Below are 21,222 nucleotides of genomic sequence, written 5' to 3'. Positions count from 1 at the left end.
TTTACAGTTTGATATAGAGTCTATTTGAACACTTAAACGTGTTCATCTCAAGGCAGCCTATCAAACTGATTAATACATTTCTGAGAACGGCTCAGGAAAACATGTTGATTTTCCGTTTGCGCTAGGCTAACCGTGTTGCCATTGCAGATGCTCTTTTGTATGAAGAAACGCATGTTCCTGTCTAACAGCGAGCGAGAGATGGAGAGGCCCTGTCACAAGCAGATGAGTGTTCATTACTTCACCCTTGACGGGGGGTTTGGGACGCGGGAAAGAGATTTCACGCTAATTTGTGGGATGACACCTTAGCCATTTACAATATATATCAAACAAACAGAGCATAACACCCTTGATAACACTTTGGCCCTTTTTAAAAACAATTTTGAGATAACTTGTGATTTAATATCTTCCTGTATGCCATAAAACAGATGAAAATCGATGGATATTAAAACAAAATAAAAGATTGAATAGCTTGCGTGTCATAAAAAAGGATATTTTTCCCTCACGTCATGTATAATAAAACACATCTGTCCGTGAATACAGTTATTGTGATCTGCTTGGGGCAAACAGTTAGTTGAAATACTGAAAGAAGAGTAAAATCTACCATCTGAAAGACAATATCTAAAATACATGACCCAGAAATGTAATTTTATTTTCTTCTAGCATTTCCTCAGGAATGACACCTGTTGATTAGAACTGTAATTGCTGAATTAACTTTCCAAAAAGCTCAATCTCTGCATACAAGATTTTAAAAAGCATAAATAATTGTAAACAGAGGCAACCTTACCTTAAAGCAGCATCCTCGTTTCCTTCGGCGAGCATGTTAGACTTGGATCCCCTAACATACGCGAGCTTTGAGTGATGGGCGCTTTTTCGAGAAAACGGGATTTAGTCATCAGACATGCAGCTTTTTCCTCAGACGCTTGTCAGATGTAGGGGGCCGGCCGGTCTCTCTTTGAGACGCATAATTAGGATGCAGGCTGAAGAAAGGACAGCCCAGCTTGATAAGGGTTGGCATGCAAATGGATAAGGAGACAAAGAAACAAGCAGCACAGAGAGAGAGGGAGAGCAAAACACTATATGTTGCACAGACCACAACACTTTCTGCTTTAAGTGTCGGGTATCATTATTGCGTCCACTGCTCGGGTTGGCTGAGGTAGTCGAATACATTGAGGTCCGCAGATGAGGAAATAGAGGGGAGAGAAATCTGCGATTGATGCTCAGCAGTTCAAAGGCCTTCCCAAACCCTCTTATCTTTCCCGCCACAGAGGCAGCTCAGATAAAAGAGCAACACACATCACACCAAGTGTTGGACGGAAACATGGATCCATGAGATGTACATGTACACAACCAGCAGGGTTCAGTGTGTTGAAGAGTGTGTACAGTCCTCCGTTCATGCTTAAATTTAAGACAGCAGTGAAGAGGCTTGATTTTAGAGGGTTATTTTTGGTTAATGTGTGTCATTAAAGAATTTAGCAATGCTAGAAGGACACAGTACAAAATGTGGGGAAAATACAGTCTACTAAAAAGGGTGACCAATTAAAATGTTTATGTTTTGCATTTTTCGGGGGTTTTTCCTTCTAAATTGTAATTGTAAAAAATTAATTTTCATTTTTGGTTGATGTTTGTCACTAAATAATTATATATATATATATAATATCTGTTTTGCATTTTTCGAATATATTTTAATTTTAATATATTTTTGCCACTAAATAACTTAGCAATGCCAATAGGACATGGTACAAAATTTGGAAAAAATACAGTGGGGCCCAAAAAAAGCTATTTATTTTTAAAATTGTAATTGTAATTATTTAATAAAATTGTATTTGTTTAATAAAAAATTAAATAAAAATAATGTTAAGCATTTTTCCTAAAAAAGTATGTATTAAATATACTTTTTAAATGTAAAAAGTATTTATTAGTTTTGGTTAATGTTTATCATTAAATAATTTAGCAATGTTAGAGGGTTATGGCAAATGCGGTGACCAAATGTGTAATAAAAAAGGCCACTAATGTTTTTTTTTTGCATCTGCTTAGCTTAGCATTTTAATGTATTTTTCTAAGCAAATTATTATCGTTTTACTTTTAAATGAAAAGAAAAAAAAAATTACAAATGATTCAAAACTATTTAAGTTAGATTAAATATGCTTAAATGAATTTCCTAGTTGTGCGTTAATGACCGTAGAATTCAGTATCACTTGAACAAAACTTGATAATGTTCTCCAGCATTTTGTGCTGCAAAGGTAGCAAAATCATCGAAGGTAACATTTTCAATGCCACAGATTTGATCAGTGACAAAAACTGTGCAAAAATCGCAACTGATTATTACTACCTCGATCTAGAAAGAATAATGTCAGACTTCGCATTTTGTGGTAGGCAGATGTGGACCGTCATCAATCAGTGATGCTCTGAGACTCTGCAGATAAGGGAACTCCGTGCTATTTTAGGCCTGATGCTCTCTAAGACAGCAGGGTCTCTCCCTCTTAGATTCATCATGCTGAGCTGAGTATCAGCTATTTTATTCAGTTTGATTTTGCGAGAAGACCACTCATTCAGCAAAGAATTTTGCACTTACGAAGCCCGATCTTGATAAAATGATCACGATGAACCAGTGCTGCTAATAAAGATTAGCCAAATATAGTCACTGCCCTTGAGTGCAGGAAGGGGATGTTTTTTAATTAACACTCTCAGTGGGTCACAACTAATAATGTGCAAATAGGTTTAAAAATAAAACACCATTCTTACTAACGAGTAATATATTCACTCTGAAACCCCCTCGCTCAGAGATATTTAGCTTGATTAAACCGCTATTGTTTCACAATTGTATTTGAAGTCTTCAGAAAGTCCCATTATTATTGTTTTACAGGCAGTTATGTTGGAGTTATGAAAATGACACATTCATTAAAACATTCATCTGCGTGGGAGAGATGTTTTAATGGAAAGTAAGTAAACGGGAGAGGTTATCGTGTAGCACAATCTCCAGATGACCTACAGTTCTTTTACTCTGATGCTGCTTGATGACACATTATGGCCATAAATTACCTTAAGTGCTAAAGAGTGTTCCTGCCGAGGATAAAGGTGGCCACTGGGAATTATCCAGCCTGCAGGCTAATTTCCTTTCCTTCCGGAACGTCCCACAGGGGTCAGTGACCGTTTATGTCCGTCGCTTGTGTACCTGCAGAGACATTATTAAAAGCAAATCTACCTTCATCGTGTCTGAAGTATCACGTAAGCTGCAAGGACCTTTTTAATATGGTTGAACGAGGTAAAATATGTCATCATGGGTTATGAACATGTACAAAATGAGACCTGCAACCCAAAAAGTCAAGGGGTCAAACTAAATATTACATGAGATATTGTATTTTTGATCCATTTTCTATGCGTTGCCATTTTTGCAATCATGTTAACAATTTTGTTATTTTATCTGCATGATATTTATAATTTTCTAGAAATAATCAATAAAAAGTCATTTATTTAGTAAAATCAAATATTCTAATTAAAAAATTGTATATATTTTATACAATTAAATATCAATATAATATCAGATTTTTAAAAATATATAATATAGGTAAATGTATTATGTAAAATGCTTAAATATATCAAGGGTTGCAAGTAAGCATTGTAAAGTGTTGGTTTGTGGTTTTCAGTTCCTCAGCTTTGAGGAAAAATATTTGTTTTATCGTTTTTTTTTTTTTTTACCATAACTTGGGTATCACAGGGTTGAGCTCAGCTTGACAAATGCAGTCAACACTACAATATTTGTAAAAGAGGACCGAACTTGGGTTAGTCAAAACAGACACCAACTTTTAAAAAAATAAATGAAATAAGAAAGACCAAAAAAAGAAAGTAAACTACAGCTACAACTGCTTTCCATCCTATGAGGATTTTTTTTTTTTTTTTTTTAAGGAAAACATCAGCAAAAGTAATCAGCTTTTTCTTCCTTCCTTTTTATTTGAATTTTTTTTCCAAGAGCCACTGAGTGTGTTTGTTCTCCTCCACAGATGCAAAGCACAGCCCAGAGTGTGTTCGCACTGCTAGACACGTGTGTATAGGAATCCAACAGCTATTAGTCCACTCGCCTTTGGGATGTGGAGACATTGTTCCATACGAGGTCCAAAGTGCATTTTCAAAACAAAGAGCCATGTAAGATCAATTAAGCAAACGAATGTCTATACATGTCATCCTAATTTAGAGCAATTATCAGATCACAATCCAGAAGCTGAACCCTAATGATCATCAAACAGACACTAAATAAAAAAATAAAAACTTGCCTCAGGTTAACCACACTCCTGCTCATGTTCCGCATATTAGATGGAGAAATTAATAAAAGAACTCAACAGAGCAGTAAAACATGTTATGTGAAGGAAGTGTGTGCAAGTCAATAATCCACTCTGCGTTCACTCAAAACCAAACCTAGGAACTTCCCAGCAGCTCTTGATGGGCCAATGTCTAGAAGATAAGCGAATTAGATTGTATGCTGTTCATACAACATCATTTATTGAATAATTAGTTAAATAACCCAAGTTTGTCTGTGAGTTCAAATATGAGGTGAGAGGTGTGAACAGATCAGCAGTTCATGTGTAAATTATATGCGTCCAAATGTAATCGTGGTGCCTTTTTGTATTTGATAGGATCTGCGTCGAGGGTCAGTCTTTAAGTGACATTGTGTTGGTTTACTTGGAGTTGTAGGTGGCCACACGTTGGTTGAGGGGGTTTTCTGGACATTTTGTCCACTCCTTCTTGAGCTGTTGTTTTAGCTGGGAAAGTCGCATATTGGGGTTCTCCATTTTAAGGCGTGCCATGTTTGCTTCTTCAAATGCAGCGTAGGCGGCTTTCATACGGCGCTCAGGGTGTCGATCCAGGTCTTCCTTAGTGCTGAAAAACAAAGGCATGGACCAAATGTAAAATGAAACTGCTCTGAAATGGTGAGCCTGCAGAACGTGCTACAGTGCCACGTTTTGACTCTGAATGTGCAGCACTTACATTTATTAATTAAATCATAGGCTTTTGAAGTTTAATAATCACACTAGGCACGTTGTGATTCCCATTTTCCACCTTAAAATTCAAGGCATCTAAAATGATAATTAAGCTTTTTGTTGTACCATTTAACATATTTAAGGCTTCTTCACCTTAAGACTTCAGTCTTTTTTAAGAACAACACTTAAGAGCACAAACATCTGAGAATTGTGATTCTTACAAATGTAGACTTTTTTCATGTTTATGTCTGCAAAACAACAGTCTCCTAATCACTCAGGATAGAGAACAGGATACCTGAGCACTGAGATGGCATCCTCAATGGTTCGGGCCTCCACCGTGCCTTCTTCTGGAACTATTCGATTGACATTCTCCTCAAGCGGCACATCCAAGTGGCATTTCTCTGTAAATTCAAAAGGATACACAAGACTAAATTAGGAAACTGAAAAGGCCTATTCAAAACAACAAAAAACAATAGACACTTTACGTTTAGTGTGAAAATAAGTGCATCTTGTTGCAATCAGTGTGCACTGTATTAGTATGAATTTTACTAATCAGCATGAAATGAAAATGCACTTAATAAATCACTGCATTTATTTTCTAAATGTAAATGTCACAATGTGAACAATTCTCCAATGCATGCATCTAATTTTTTATTTATTTTTTGACTTTGTCGTTTTAAATCCAAACATCAAAGCTTCTTCGATGTTCTAAAGAAAAATGACAGACTTCTCTCTGGACTTAAAGCATGCAATCACATCCACCTCCATCCAATGAACAACCAATGGATTGAACCAAGTCCCAGCTCCTCATTTTTTTATTTTTCGATAATCTGTTTTATTTAAATTTACAACACAATATGAATTACATTTCAGTGTGACTTTAACGTGTCAGGGTTATCTTAACAATTGGAATGATACAGTGTGACAAACAAACAGTATAACAATGAAACATAAATATTTATGCTTATTAGTGTAAGGGCTTTAGTTTATCAACATGCAAATGTATATTTATATAAAGAGCTTTTCGTGTGACACACAGGGTCACTGCCTAAAGCATTCAAATTAATCACTTATGAGGTTTTGTGATGGTTAGCATGCTGTGTAGGCAGTGCTCTATGTCTGAGTCACTGGATTGGATTTGGCCTTACCTTTTTCCTTGGTTTCCTTAACATTTTGCCCGCTTTGTAGGTTTTCCTCAATCTGGGCTCGAGTCACTTTACTGGGGGCTTCTTTTGGTTGTTTACCCTTTATCTTGGCTTCTTCTTCCTCAAAGAGCCTTTGCTTTTCTCTCTTCCTCTCCAGAGCCTCCAAACGCTTTTTCTCCTTATCATCCTGTACACACACACTCTTTTAAATTACAACTGAACTGATGTTATCGAGGCAGCCTGACGGTCATTAAGCAAATGTAAGTGTAAACTGCAGAGCAGAGTAAAGAAATTAGAGATGCCTCCTGCGCGCTCAGAGTCACTCTGTGTCAGCGCGGCGGGTAAGTAATGGTTACTAGGATCAGACATGGTCTTAACTGTTCACATCCTAACCACCCATCCACCTTCCTGTTGATAACATCCGCAGAAATGGTGACACAACAGTAAGGAGATACGCATAATGAGATGACACCTTCAGATGTCGAGCAGAGGCTGAAATGTCATTCGCGTGACACAGATAAGCCGCACGGCAGGCCGCGCTCAAGAGCAAACCAAGATATGCTCCTCTCTCTTGACATTCTCACATATCTACTGGTGATAAATTATATTCGCCAAACCCGATCTTCACCGAGTCCCAGGCGATGGCTGATCTTTCGGAGATGTAAAGGATAAATCAGTGTGTTTCCAATGCAGGTGAGCTTGCTTGAACACGCACAGCAGCCTCAGTGACATGAGGTATAATTAGCAGAATGGCTGCAGTAGGATAACAGCAGCGTGGGTCTGATAGGCCGGCGGGGATCAGATGGCAGCGATGGGAGGAAACAGGAGGAAAGGAACAGGGTGTGAGGAGCTCTTTACCAGAGCGCCTTACCGAGTAGGCTGGCACATCATGCCAGCGTTGCGGACACTCACTACATATGCCAACACCGGCTCAATAATGTATGAAACAGAGGCAGGAGAGGGCCGGGGAGGGAGACAAAAGGCACCAGTGGCCACCAGAGACCTTTCAAATATTTAGAGTACCAAAATATATTCTAATAATTAAAATGTTGAATTAAATAAGTTTTGATACAGGAAATATATTCATATGGCACTTTACTATAAGCTTTTTCTCAAATAATATCTAAAGTAAATTATCCTCATTTACTCACCCCAGGGCTTAAAGTGAAAAAAAATCCTGAGCCTGAACTTTCTGTGGCTCAACCAGGACTTTTACCAAGCCAGTTTTTTCTATTAACCAATTCTATGAGCAACAGCACAGTCATATTTTTCGCATTAACAACTATTGTGCCAAAATAATTTAAACTTTTGCAGTACTAGGCTTACTGTGTCAAGAAAATAACATAACATGAATGTTTGTGCCAAAATTTATTGAATTGCTAGCTTTGAAACATGTTAATGACATAAAGTGCATTTACCATTGGTTTCTTTGTAATGTGCAAACAGCATAAAGTGCACTCAACATTGCTCACTCTGAAATAAGCAAACATTCTTAGGTGCTTTTACCAAAACAGAAAACTTTGCCAACTTAAATAGAAATTTGTATTAGTTAGAGAACATAAAACCCGCCCTCCTCTCTAGCAATTGGCTAAGACAACCTAATATCATGCTCCCATTGGCTGTGACAGCTGTGCGCGCTGACTCTTGAATCAAGGTGATAGGTTGAAGGGGACCGGTATGTTATTCAAGTCAGATTAGTGCCTGTTCACATATCGCGTCATTTGCGCGCTCAAGTTCGTTATTTCAAATGTAGCCGCGCGGTATGCGCGCTCATAATGGAAGCGACGCGCTCGTTTTTTCCAAGCGCGTCTGCGCCGAAAGTGCCTCCGACTGTAATTTGCAGCCTGATAAATACATTTTGTCTGCGCCGGAGGCCGGACCTGCCCTCAAGCCGGAAATCCGGCCCCCGGCCGGACTACTTTAAGCCCTGTCACCCTCATGTTGTTCACAACCTGTATGGATTTCTTTCTTCAGTGAAGCACAAAAGAACAAATTTTAAAGAATTTTGGTAACCAAATAGTTTCCACCGACTTCCATTGTATTTTTTTCACCCATATAAATGGAAGTCAATGGAAACCGAAACTGTATGTGACAAACATTCTCCAAAATATCTTTTTACATTCCACAGAAGAAAGAAAGTTATACAGGTTTAGAATAACATGAGGATGAATAAATGATGACGATTTTCATTTTTGAGGAGACTGTTACTTTAACAAAAATTAATGCGAGAACTGTGTCAGTATGATGCAGTGCAGCTGGCAAATGTGTAGTTCACCCAAAAATAAAAATATTCTGGCACCAAATATTTACCTTTATGTCATTCCAAACCTGTCTGACTGCCTTTCTTTCTGCAGAACAAAGGAGGGGGGGTTATCCAGACAATAAATCAACAGGGTCCAAAACAACATCAAATCCAGCTGACTTACTGCATGGACAAAAAATTTGTCAGAATATCTTCCTTTGTGTTCCAAAGAAGAAAACGTCATACAGGTTTGGAATGAGATGAAGGTAAGAAAATGATGCCAAAATATTTTTATTTTTGGGTGAACTATTCTTTTAACACATTTGCAAGCTGAATTGCATCGTACCGATTCAGTTCTCAAATTTATTATTCAATTTGTTAGTAACTGTTAAATATTATTCTAATTAAGATTATGCATGTATTACAACAGGGCAGTCAATATATTAATATATATATTAAACTTTAAAATTCCTTCACTCGAATCCTTTATTACATGTAGACCAGTTGCAATCTGGTCTGTTGACACTGAACATGGCATAAAATAGCTTAGTAGACATAATAAACTGCCTATCACTGCATATCAGTCAACACATTCTCCCATGGACCTCATCCAGGCCTAATTTCAAAATCAAGCTCCATTACTGACAACGAACACTCATCAATATGTGGCATAATTGATACAGGATATCAGAACTTGTGAGACGGTGTTACTTTAACCCAGTCGGCTTCGGCTTTCGTTTTGTTCATGGGGACCTCATTTCCTGAGCAACCCTAAACCTGACTTGCAATGTATTAATCTATTGTGTGCTACTCAGACTCACATGTCTGCAGCTTTAGCAAGGAAGACAGCTGTGTCATTTAGATACAAGATTAGCAGCCAACGGCGGGAATGTTAGACAACATATCATGGAAAACATGGGCGCGGAGGGAATCAATTTTCTGTATGTTTAGTACAGAACTCAGAAACATTTCCATATTATCATGTCAATTAGGACCAGGGGCAAAGATTGTCTGGTTAACGTGGGTAGTGGCATCTTTCCACTTTGCGTGCATTTATAATGTAAAAAAGGTTTTATTTTAAATAAATGCTGTACTTTTGAGCTTTCTATCTATGTTTCTTGAGCACAAAATCAACATATTAGAATGATTTCTAGAATGGTTGCTGAAAATTCAGCTTTGCCATCACAGGAATACATTTAATTAAAAAATGTATTAAAATAGACAACAGTTATGTTGTATAATTATAAGAACATTTCACAATGTTACTGTATTTTTGATCAAATAAATGCAGCCTTTGTGCGCACAAGAGCCTTAAAAACATTTGAAAATGTTACCAAGCCCATTTTTTTTTTTACTTTAATGTATAAATGCAAAATATTTTATTATTTTATAATAGATATTTTTACAGTGACAAATTTTATTTTGAAGAACTCAAAATGACTGAGTTGTTGTCATTTTCCTGTGGCTTCTAACGGATAGCAATCTCTCACCAGGTACCACTTACTACTTCAATTAGGACAGTTTCACTGTCAAACTTTTTGGAATGGAAGTCTGTAGAGAGAAAGATCTTTACTGCCACCTTGTGTTTATACTACACTCCATACACAAGGCACTGTTGTACTGTTTTTCACTTCTGATTTCACAGAAGGTACTGCCAAATAGCTGTGGACACTAAAGACAAAAATCTAATCACAGTAACGATACATTTCATGACATATATTGAAGGCCTGCTGGAACTCTTTTATCTTTTGACCCTTACAACATATCAGTTTCCATGCTCTGAAGGACATAAGTTTTCAAACCAAGAATTTAGGCCTACCCTCCTCTGCTCTTTCTTCATGACATGTTTGTCGTTATCTTGCCAGAGAGCGTCCTCCAGCTCTTTCTGCTTGCGTGCATCAGCGACTGCTTTGGCCTCGGCCTTCCGGGCCTTTGCTGTGGCCGATTTGGAATTCTCACCCTGGAATTTCTTCGGCATTCCTGGGACTTCCCTGCAGAGGTAATTGAGTTGATGACCGTAATGAAAGTGTCAGAATACGTGCTGAGATCACATAGGATATTAATATGAAGTGTATAACCAGATTCTAATGAGAGAAAGACAAAAACTAAACACATGGTAATGATGACCAGAGGCTGAATCATAATATTTATTTAGGACTAGATATTATTGGGCTCTCTATTGAGGTTTGAGCATCTTCTGATACACAGTGTTCATGAATTTTTTATGTTCATGAGTAATACATTTTACAGTAAAACACAAACCTCAAATAACAGAAAAAATGAAGGGATTTAGAAGGCCCTTGTTCTCACAGTATTAACATAATCTGGTATTACTGGAGAGAGTTAAACCCCAAATATTTATTTCACAGTACTCCAAAAAAAGAAGGAAATTCAGGAATACAGTTGCTGCTTTTCTTCCAGCCACAAGCAATGAGAAAGAAACGTGTGATACCAATTAAAAACTGTCTATATGTCTGTCTGTCTATCTATCTATCTATCTATTTTAATAATTATGATTATAATTGCGCGTATGTATGTCTATACAAATATAATACACAAATTCACACCTTATGTTTTTTTTTTAGTTCTGACAGCACGCTTATCATTTGACTCGTGGCTAGAAGATTAAAAGGGAAAGTGTTAAAATGGAAAATTCTGGAACTGTAGCAACATTTTAATTGTACTTTTTCTTTTAAGGAACATCCTCGTTAGCATTTTTGCTAATCACCCTGGTTTCAGAGAGTGACGGTTTTTACGTTCAAGCTTTTATCGGATACTGTCATTTGAACAATAAAAGCAGATATAGAAGAGGACGTCTTAAACATCTCATTTTGTTATTCGAAATCATTTTCAAACACCGAATAAAATATATAATATAATAGCACCAACCTTTTCCTGTGCCAGCCTGCTGGGGTGTTGTTCGCCCTTCTTCTCAAGCCGCCGCGATACAGTTGCAGCGTTTCATTTAGCGCCACCTGGAGGCTCGACGGTCACCGCGCGCCATGCACGCGCTAAACATCGCTTCACACTTGTGGCCTGTTGTCAACAGGTAGGCTACAGAAAAATCGACATATACAGGTGCTGGTCATATAATTAGAATATCATCAAAAAGTTGATTTATTTCACTAATTCCATTCAAAAAGTGAAACTTGTATATTATATTCATTCGTTACACACAGACTGATATATTTCAAATGTTTATTTCTTTTAATTTTGATGATTAGAGCTTACAGCTCATGAAAGTCAAAAATCAGTATCTCAAAATATTAGAATATTTACATTTGAGTTTGAATAAATGACCATCCCTACAGTATAAATTCTGGGTATCTCTTGTTCTTTGAAACCACAATAATGGGGAAGACTGCTGACTTGGCAATGATCCAGAAGATGAACATTGACGCCCTCCACAAAGAGGGTAAGTCACAGAGGGTCATTACTGAAAGGTGTGGCTGTTTACAGAGTGCTGTATCAAAGCATATTAAATGCAAAGTTGACTGGAAGGAAGAATTTGGGTAGGAAAAGGTGCACAAGCAACAGGGATGACCGCAAGCTTGAGAATACAGTCAAGCAAAGCCGATTCAAATACTTGGGAGAGCTTCACAAGGAGAGAACTGAAGCTGGAGTCAGTGCATCAAGAGTCACCACGCTCAGGCGTCTTCAGGAAAAGGGCTACCAAGCCACTTCTGAACCAGAGACAACGTCAGAAGCATCTTAACTGGGCTGTGGAGAAAAGAACTGGACTGTTGCTCAGTGGTCCAAAGTCCTCTTTTCAGATGAAAGTAAATTTTACATTTCATTTGGAAATCAAGGTCCCAGAGTCTGAAGGAAAAGTGGAGAGGCACAGAATCCATGTTGCTTGAAGTCCAGTGTGAAGTTTCCACAGTCAGTGATGATTTGGGCTGCCATGTCATCTGCTGGTGTTGGTCCACTGTGTTTTCTGAAGTCCACAGTCAACGCAGCCATCTACCAGGAAATTTTAGAGCACTTCATGCTTCCTTCTGTTGACAAGCTTTATGGAGATGCTGATTTCATTTTCCAGCAGGACTTGGCACCTGCCCACACTGCCAAAGGTACCAAAAGCTGGTTCAATGACCATAGTGTTACTGTGCTTGATTGGCCAGCAAACTCGCCTGACCTGAACCCCATAGAGAATCTATGGGGTATTGTCAAGAGGAAGATGAGAGACACCAGACCCAACAATGCAGATGAGCTGAAGGCCACTATCAGAGCAACCTGGGCTCTCATAACACCTGAGCAGTGCCACAGACTGATCGACTCCATGCCACGCCGCATTGCTGCAGTAATTCAGGCAAAAGGAGCCCCAACTAAGTATTGAGTGCTGTACATGCTCATACTTTTCATTTTCATACTTTTCAGTTGGCCAAGATTTCTAAAAATCCTTTCTTTGTATTGGTCTTAAGTAATATTCTAATATTTTGAGATACTGATTTTTGACTTTCATGAGCTGTAAGCTCTAATCATCAAAATTAAAAGAAATAAACATTTGAAATATATCAGTCTGTGTGTAATGAATGAATATAATATACAAATTTCACTTTTTGAATGGAATTAGTGAAATAAATCAACTTTTTGATGATATTCTAATTATATGACCAGCACCTGTATGTGATACTACACGATACCATACAGATACACTGTTACCAGGCGATTTTCTCCTTAACCAGCAAACAGTGGGGTCCAAAATACGTTACTGAAATCAAATTCCTGTGCATGCAATACTTTGATTCTGATCTACTTTGCATTTTTTTCTGTTTTAAAGTAGATTTATTTTAATAGAATTAGCAATACTATTTTATTGTAACTTTTTTTATTTCCTATTTATCATATGTGCATAACAGTCTATTTAAATTGGACTTGTTATTCCAGTTATTTTACAATAAGATTTTTCTCTTATTTACTTATTTGACCTAGAAGTAGTACACAATCTCAAATATTTAAACAACTGTTTAATCAAAAATACAAAGCTTTATGTTTATTTAGCTACATTGAAAAATACCAGATTTTCAATGTGATCTCAGACATTAGACCCCACTGTATTCATATAAAAAAATTAATAAAAATACAATAGATCTCAGTCCTGCTCATCACCGTGCATCCTTACAAAACAGTACCACATTATAGTACTTTGCTAAATTATATCAAGGTACATTCTGTTCAGTGCATATTAATCTGTTAATCAGCACATTAAATATAATTATTATATATATATATATATATATATATATATATATATATATATATAATCTTTGTGGTGTTGAATGACTCCACCTCTGCTATGTCAATCACAACATACCCCTCCTTTCATATAATGTATTACATGAATTCCCCTCCCCTCAGACTGCCTTTGATTATCCAAATTATGAGTCCAGAAAAGTAAATCCAGCTCTACTTGAAAGAATGCTCACTTTCCACACTGATTAGTGATTGTGACCATATCTTGTGTGACCAATACTGTTTTCTGTCCTGTATGAGTTGATTATGTGTTGGGCTATGGAATTTGGCTCTCATTTGGCAGATTTTTTTTGTTTTGGTCAAAGGTAAGTTTTTAAAAAATATTAAAATATTGTGTAAAGAGATATAAATTGATATATTTTATATATTTCTGTTTCTATTTTGTCAGTTCATCTGCTCTTACCTTAAATGACACTGTGCACTGCATGAGTCCTTATGTTTGAAAGTCAAGAGAACATAACAGGGGGCTGATTGAGAATGCATTGTGATTTCTGGGTTTGTTGTTACAGCTGAAAGCCTCTTGAAGAGAAGGACTCCACTCATTTAAGCTCTGACTGAGTCCAAACAGACAGCACTATGGCTTCAGACTTGGACAGACCGGGCTTCTGTTTGGTGGACTACGTGGTATTTGCTGCTATGCTGGGGGTGTCGGTGGCCATCGGGCTATTCCAGTCTCTGAGGAAGTCCTCGGGTCGCTCTAACGTGGACAGCTTCTTCACAGGGGGAAGGGATTTCTCTGCTGTACCGGTTGGACTGTCGCTCTGTGCCAGCTTTATGTCAGCTGTCCAAGTGCTCGGTGTGCCATCAGAGGCATATTTATATGGCTTTAAGTTCCTCTATATGTGCCTGGGACAAGCGCTCAACTCCCTCATTACTGCAGTTCTGTTTGTTCCCGTGTTTTATCGGCTCAAAATCACCAGCTCAAGTCAGGTTTGGATTTTGTCCATTTTGTTCTTCTAGTAGTTTAGCTGAATAATTTTATATAAATCCTTGCATACACACACACACACACACGCACGCACACACACATGCATATATACACATATATATATATATATATATATATATATATACACACACACACACACACACACACACACAATGTTGTTTTATATAATACATTCATATATAATACATTTATACGTAAATATATTTCATTATATTACACTTCAAAATGTGTCTATACAGTATTTTAGTTTCATTAGTTTTAGTTAGTTTAAGGGAAATGTTGCCTTGGCAACAACTTTCAGGTAACTGATATTTTTATGATTTTAGTTTTATTTTACTATGTATAATAACTCTGATACAGTGGGGTCCAAAAGTGAGATCACTAGTGAATGTCATTCTATTTTCTATTTTTCTAATTTAATCATTGCATTTTCATGCAATTCATGCATTTTTCCATGATAATTTTTGACTTTTCTGTAGTTAGTATGTATAGCATGTGCTTTTGCATGTACGATGTACCTCATTCTCTCTATGTGTGTGTGTGTGTGTGTGTGTGTGTGTGTGAGAACACCAGGTTCTAATAAATGCACTTGTTTCTCAGTATTTAGGAATGAGATTTGGCAGAGGGATGCAGCTCTTGGGAAGTTTACAGTTCATTGTAGCCACAGTAAGAGAAACTCATCATCAAAATTTAAATGGAAATAAATATAATATTTTTAATAATATTAAAAAAATACCATAAAATGTATATGTAGAATACTGATCAACAAATCTATGAATATCACTTGTATAATTTCAATTCCAATATTTAGTTGCATTAAAATATGCACCTATTAATTTAACTTTTTTTTAAGTTTTAGATTTGTGTAACACTAAGATTGTTTGGTTCTTTCTGTAGCTCCTCTACACTGGAATAGTGATCTTTGCTCCTGCAGTCATCTTGAATCAGGGTTAGTGAAATTTGCTGATTTGCTCTTTTTTAAAAACTGTTTCACATGTCCACTGCATCTCAATTCATCAGTGAACAAGTTGGATCCCATATGAGTGGTTGCAAGTTGTGTTTTTGCTTTTTTTTGCACTTTTGTACTGTTCTCAACGACCTTTTCTTCTTTTCCGAATCAAGCCACAGGCATAAATATGTGGGCATCTCTCTTCTCAACGGGACTCATCTGCACATTTTACACTACAGTGGTAGGCCAGTGTGTAATCTTTCCAGATCTGAATCTATATAGAAAAATCTGTGCCACTTTTTCTCAGTAATTTGAATTTATGATCATGACTGTGATATGACCGTGCAAATATTTGTTAACACAACATTGCGCTTGTGTTTTCCTGCAGGGTGGTATGAAGGCTGTAATCTGGACAGATGTGTTTCAGATTGTAGTCATGCTCTCTGGGTTCATTGCAGTCTTCATTCAGGGCACCATTTTGGCAGGAGGGCCTGCCAGAGTTTTGGAGATCGCCAACAATGGATCCCGCATCAATTTTAATGAGTATGAACAATATCAAATGTTTAGAAATCTGTTAAATACTCAAGTTAACTAAACGTTTATTTATTATTCTATTGCTCATTCTTTTTATATGTGTTAGTTTTGTTATAAACCCTCAGATGCGCTACTCGTTCTGGAGTTTCACAGTGGGCGGCACTATGGTCTGGTTATCCATGTACGGAGCCAATCAAGCTCAAGTGCAGCGTTACATATCATGCCGCACTGAGAAACAAGCCCAACTGTGAGAGAATAAATCAGTAAAATCTGTTTGTTTTTTTTACCATCTAAAAATGACTTAATTTCTTTAATCTTCTTTAAATTTAGTTTTGTTCACCATTAAATTTCTCCCAATGATAAGATATCATAGTCATGGTTTGGAAGAACTCTAACATACTGTATTTTCTGTTCTCATTCACTGAGATACAGATCCACTGAGTGTCACTCTTGTGCTGCAGAGCGCTGCTGGTTAATCAGGTGGGTCTGTGTCTGATTGTGAGCAGTGCAGCCACATGTGGCATTGTGATGTTTGCTTTATACTCCAGCTGTGACCCACTGAAGACCGGCAGAATTTCTGCTCCTGACCAGGTAAATCAAAACCTACATAAACAGAATTACCTGCACCTACTACAAGTGATAACTATTAAATTTGTATGTTTTTCTTTTTTCTTTTAAGAAATTGATATTATAATTATTACTGGTTTATTTGTGGCTGGAATAAACCTTTTCTGTTTTAAATGCTTTTGTTGAAACCAAAATTTAACTATTGAACTATTGAAATTTAAGAAAAAATGAAAATTTGCTGAATATTTAGTCACCCCCTCAGGCCATCCAAGATGTACGTAAATGAGTTTTTTCAACAGATTTGGAGAAATGTAGCATTACCTCATTTGCTCACCAATGGATCCTCTGCAGTGAATGGGTGCCGTCAGAATGGATGTCCACACGACTTCAGTTAACATCTTGTGATGTGAAAAGCTGCTTGTTTGGAAACAAATCCATAATAAGGTTTTTAGCTGTAACCCATCACTTCTGGACAAAATACCAGTCGTTAATCCATAATAACATTTTCTCCAGTTAAAAAGTCCATCCCATGTTGTCCTCTCACATAAAAATCCATCAAAATATTTGTTTACAACTGATGATGCTTGATCTGTGCACATTTCTCTCCTGATTCAGCTGAGACAAATTTTTCACTAGAAGAAATAAAGTTGAAATTGCCTTAATGTTGGATTTATTTACTGTAAACATGCAGCTTTTTACTTAACAACAAATTTATTAATGGACTGGAGTCGTGTGGATTATTGTGATGTTTTTATCAGCTGTTTGGACTCTCATTCTGATGGCACCCATTCACTACAGAGGATCCGCTGCTGAGCAAATGACGTAATGCTAAATTTGTCCAAATCTTTTCCAAATTAAGAAACGAACTTATCTATATTTTGGATGGCCTGAGTAAAATTTCAACAAATTCCCATTTTTGGGTGAAATTATTGTTTTAAGCAACCCAAATGTCTTTTTATTTTCACAGTACATGCCGTACCTGGTTTTGGACATTTTCCGTAATCATCCAGGCTTCCCGGGTCTTTTTCTAGCCTGTGCCTACAGTGGAACTTTAAGGTGCTTGAAACTATCAGAACCTCCAGTGAGGTGTTGATTACTGTTACAAATGGAATAAACCACCCGCTTCTGTTTCCACAGTACTGTCTCCACCAGCATTAACGCCATGGCAGCTGTTACTATGGAGGATGTAATGAAGCCGTGGCTAATCACTGTTTCACAGAGAAAACAGCTCTTGCTCTCCAAGTTATTATGTACGGTCAAAAGCAACAACTTCTTTCCTATGGTGCAAGTAACATTAGTATCTTATGACAAGACCCCAAAGTGCGAGCAATAGCTTATTGCATGTATTCAGACCAAATCTTGCATTTCACTTAATTATAGATAAAAATCTGAGATATATTTATTTGAAAGTAAGGGAAAAATAAGATCTTTCATATTATTCACACACACACACACACACATAGTATTTAATAATATTTTGAATTTGGATTTATTTTTATAATTTCAGTTTACATTTTAGTTTAAGTTTGATTAGATTTGTTATGTGCTTTTGTCATTTTTATTAGTTTTTTAATATTACGATTTAGCTTTGATTGTTTTAGTTTGCAATTTATATCATTCTAATGTATTTATGTAATATATTCTATAATTATATTTTATATTAATATATAATTATGTAATTGTTGTGCTGCCTTCATTAAAAAAGGTCTCAAAAAGGTATCATTTCTTAATGCAAAATAATTCTATCTTGATTTAAATTCATAATGCATCAAAACTATTGGTGAGACTTGTTTTTCATACAAAGCTGTAACTACTTATACTTAAGTATAAGATGATTATGTTTTTCTGCAAGTATCTGCTGATATCGATTTGATAATGTTCATAAATATGACTACAATGACAACTAATTTCACCATTATTTGTTTGCATGTGTAAAACAGCACTGTTGTATGGGCTTGGCTGCATTACAATGGCTGCGCTCTCCTCCTTGCTGGACTGGGGAGTCCTTCAGGTACAATATGAACTACTGGAATTACTGTGGCATTTTAGGCAGGGTGTATTTCAGTCTATGTGTCTGTGCTCTAACCAGCTTTTTCTCTAATAACCTCAGGGTTCGTTCACAGTCATGGGGGTAGTGAACGGTCCACTCCTGGGAGCATTTGTGCTGGGCATGTTTGTTCCAGCCACAAATAAACCAGTAAGACTCCATAAACATCACAGCCCACCATGTTATTCTATTGCTCCACTCGATGAATAGCAGTGTAATATTTCTCACATCTTATAGGGGGTGTTCTCAGGTGTGGCTGTGGGATCCTGTCTGTCTCTATGGCTTGCTGTTGGAAGCACAATTTATCCTCCTTCACCACAAATTATGGGTGTTTTACCCACTAGCGCTGGTCACTGTCTGGCAAGTAATGCAACACTTAACAGCACCATAACAGTCACTGAATCTTCTATCTTGGCATCATCAGTCCCTCTGGATTATGGGTGAGAGTCAAAGTTGTATTATATTTTATAATGACCAAAATTTTGTGTGACTTTAATTACTTGCAGAATGTTTCTCATGTAAAATATAGCACAGTTTTCTTTTTTCAACTAAATTCATACAGCCTTCAAAATATCTATTCAATATCCTACCTGTACTTTGGAGCCCTGTCAACTAGTGCAGTCGTGCTGGTAGGTGTGGTGGTTAGTTACATTACAGGTGAGAGAAACTCACTTACACTATTGCTAACACAATAGTTAAAAGAAATGAAAATGTCTTACAGATGTTACTACTTTACCTTCAAATGACTATGTGCCGTGTTACTACAGGACCCACCAAGAAGGATTCTATCAGTCCTGGTTTGTTACGATGGAACTTGGAACAAAAGACATGCAATGCATCCTGTCATAACTTGGTAAGTTTCACGGTAGTAACAATTAATTTACTTTTACTTGCATCCCAGTTCTTACCACCTGGAAAGCATTATTTAAATATAATTATAGTATTTATTTATTAATATTTTAAATAAGCTTTTATTTTTATATTTTCAGTTTTTATTTTTTTATTTTGTTGTGTGCTTTTGTCATTTTTATTAGTTTTTATATTTATATACATATACATATATGTGTGTGTGTGTGTTTGTATGTATATTTGTTTTTTTAGTTGTAATTTTAGTACTTACTTATTGCCAAAGCAATATTTCTAATCTAAAAGTTTTTGTAAGTTTAATACAGTATATATATATATATATATATATATATATATTTTTTTTTTTTTTTTTTCAGCTTTATTTCAGTCAACAAAAACCATTTTTTTTTTAGTTAACAATAATAACACTGATGAAATCATATTCTTGTTTCTACAGAATGAAACTACGTCAAACAATCCCACAGAAATCCTTCTCAGTCCGAAAGAACTTTTTGCCACTGCTGATAAACACGATGTTTTACTGAACAAAGTTGATGTTTAGACAGGTGCAGAATTGGCTTTGTAAAGTAAAACAAGTTACAAGTTCGTTTTCCATTTCCAAACGAAGTTTTTAAAGAAATACCGCATTAATGATGAAATGCAGACTACATTCCGTACAGACTCTCATATCAAAAATATCAAAGCCTTGTTGATTTGGTTATCTCTGTTTTGATTGGCATTACCGAATACCTGACCATCATCACCTGATTTGAAAGATGATTCATTGACCTATTAAACAATAGTGCCTTCTTTCGTAGTACAAAATCATGCACAGTAGGTTTCTGTTCATCATACACCTGCGTCGCACCTGTATGTCAGTTCACTTTCATTCCTAGCCAAGTACAGAAGAGAAGAAAGCATAAGCATGCACACTAAAGTGATCTGAAAGTAATTTAATTAACTGAATGCTTTTAATAGAGATATATCATTATGATTCTTTTCTAAATTATTAACTGTGAAAGTATGTCTGATTATTAGTCTGAATTAGAGAATACGTAGCCTGAAATAATTTAACACAGTACAAAGATCCATTTTATATACCACAATAATAAATAATGCATTTCATTTGTTTGTGGCAGACAGGGATATTATTTCTGTGTCTAAAGATATAAAACGAGGCTCATTATTGGGATATTAATTCCTCAGCATTTCTAAGCTCTGAGTTATGACCTAGAAAAGTCACCTGAATGTGCCTAAAAAAAACAAACAAACTAAAAGTCATCAGAATCAAGATGAATTTTTGTCAGTGTTTATGTTTTGAACCTGTACAATTCATGCATATTTTGAATATTTGTATCATTTGTACCTGTATTGCTCAGATAAGCTGTTGAATGATGGAGTGCCCCTGTCACATTCACAATAAACTGAAATGTCAATACTAATATCAGTTGCACATTATACTTTCTGATGAAAATTATTTAAATGAAAGTTTCATATAGCACTTGGTTGTATCAGGCCAAACGGAAGAAAACCTACTCGGTTTTTCTATGCAGGCGGAAATAACAAACCCGCCGCTCACTAGCAGAGAAAGAGGAAACCACAGTTTCACTCTTCCCACGTAAAGAAAGCAACAAACCCAGCAGCCCTAGCAAACACCCTCCCTGTTTTGCTCTCACACGCTTATAAATACACTATGCTTGTACTTCATGATATGCAG

General features: G+C 36.4%; 3 protein-coding genes across 7 annotated transcripts in view; 1 reads left to right on the top strand and 2 right to left on the bottom strand.

Moving 5' to 3' along the window:
- The window catches only part of kcnn1b (potassium intermediate/small conductance calcium-activated channel, subfamily N, member 1b), a 37,789-nt gene extending 34,008 nt beyond the window's left edge, over positions 1–3,781 (bottom strand). Inside the window, exon 1 of one of the 2 annotated variants that reach the window (XM_058785089.1) lies at positions 3,040–3,781. The gene's annotated coding sequence lies outside the window, so the exon portion shown is untranslated. Of the gene's footprint in view, positions 1–784; positions 2,101–3,039 lie in introns of those variants that run through there. The other variant, XM_058785088.1, reaches the window with a different exon arrangement.
- Positions 3,782–3,923: 142 nt separating this feature from the next.
- On the bottom strand, positions 3,924–11,396 carry ccdc124 (coiled-coil domain containing 124). The gene is made up of 5 exons (XM_058785092.1): positions 11,250–11,396; positions 10,180–10,351; positions 6,122–6,305; positions 5,269–5,374; positions 3,924–4,872 (listed from the first exon to the last, which is right to left on the bottom strand). Exons 2-5 carry the CDS (start codon positions 10,336–10,338, stop codon positions 4,671–4,673), a joined length of 651 nt encoding a protein of 216 aa, XP_058641075.1. The 5' UTR covers positions 10,339–10,351; positions 11,250–11,396; the 3' UTR covers positions 3,924–4,670.
- A 2,752-nt stretch (positions 11,397–14,148) lies between these two features.
- slc5a5 (solute carrier family 5 member 5) lies at positions 14,149–20,907 on the top strand. Of its 4 annotated transcripts, XM_058785085.1 has the most exons (16): positions 14,149–14,543; positions 15,163–15,228; positions 15,460–15,511; positions 15,685–15,752; positions 15,900–16,054; positions 16,152–16,292; positions 16,507–16,525; positions 16,610–16,636; positions 17,580–17,668; positions 17,750–17,862; positions 18,553–18,623; positions 18,723–18,809; positions 18,897–19,099; positions 19,222–19,316; positions 19,427–19,512; positions 19,963–20,907. In XM_058785085.1, exons 1-16 carry the CDS (start codon positions 14,190–14,192, stop codon positions 20,065–20,067), a joined length of 1,731 nt encoding a protein of 576 aa, XP_058641068.1. In that variant the 5' UTR covers positions 14,149–14,189; the 3' UTR covers positions 20,068–20,907. The 4 variants fall into 4 exon arrangements, 3 of the variants coding, with proteins under 3 accessions (XP_058641068.1, XP_058641069.1, XP_058641067.1); XM_058785084.1 differs by having other exon boundaries at positions 14,151–14,543; positions 16,507–16,636; XR_009272517.1 differs by lacking the exon at positions 19,222–19,316 and having other exon boundaries at positions 16,507–16,636; positions 19,381–19,512; positions 19,963–20,023.
- Positions 20,908–21,222: the final 315 nt, after the last annotated feature.

Source organism: Onychostoma macrolepis, chromosome 08 (assembly GCF_012432095.1).
Source record: "Onychostoma macrolepis isolate SWU-2019 chromosome 08, ASM1243209v1, whole genome shotgun sequence".
NCBI lineage: Eukaryota > Metazoa > Chordata > Actinopteri > Cypriniformes > Cyprinidae > Onychostoma > Onychostoma macrolepis.
The sequence above is the reverse complement of the archived record's forward strand: the minus strand, read 5'-3'. Positions and strand labels throughout refer to the sequence as shown.

Bases quoted from the DNA above. Each gene is read 5' to 3' on its own strand.
- slc5a5 (XM_058785084.1), top strand. From the start codon at position 14,190: ATGGCTTCAGACTTGGACAGACCGGGCTTCTGTTTGGTGGACTACGTG. The intron at 15,753-15,899 runs GTAGGCCAGTGT...GTTTTCCTGCAG, and splicing joins GCACATTTTACACTACAGTG to GGTGGTATGAAGGCTGTAAT. The intron at 16,637-17,579 runs GTAAATCAAAAC...TTATTTTCACAG, and splicing joins GAATTTCTGCTCCTGACCAG to TACATGCCGTACCTGGTTTT.
- ccdc124 (XM_058785092.1), bottom strand. From the start codon at position 10,338: ATGCCGAAGAAATTCCAGGGTGAGAATTCCAAATCGGCCACAGCAAAG. The intron at 6,306-10,179 runs GTAGGCCTAAAT...GTGTGTGTACAG, and splicing joins TGAAGAAAGAGCAGAGGAGG to GATGATAAGGAGAAAAAGCG. The intron at 4,873-5,268 runs GTATCCTGTTCT...TTTGTTTTTCAG, and splicing joins GATGCCATCTCAGTGCTCAG to CACTAAGGAAGACCTGGATC.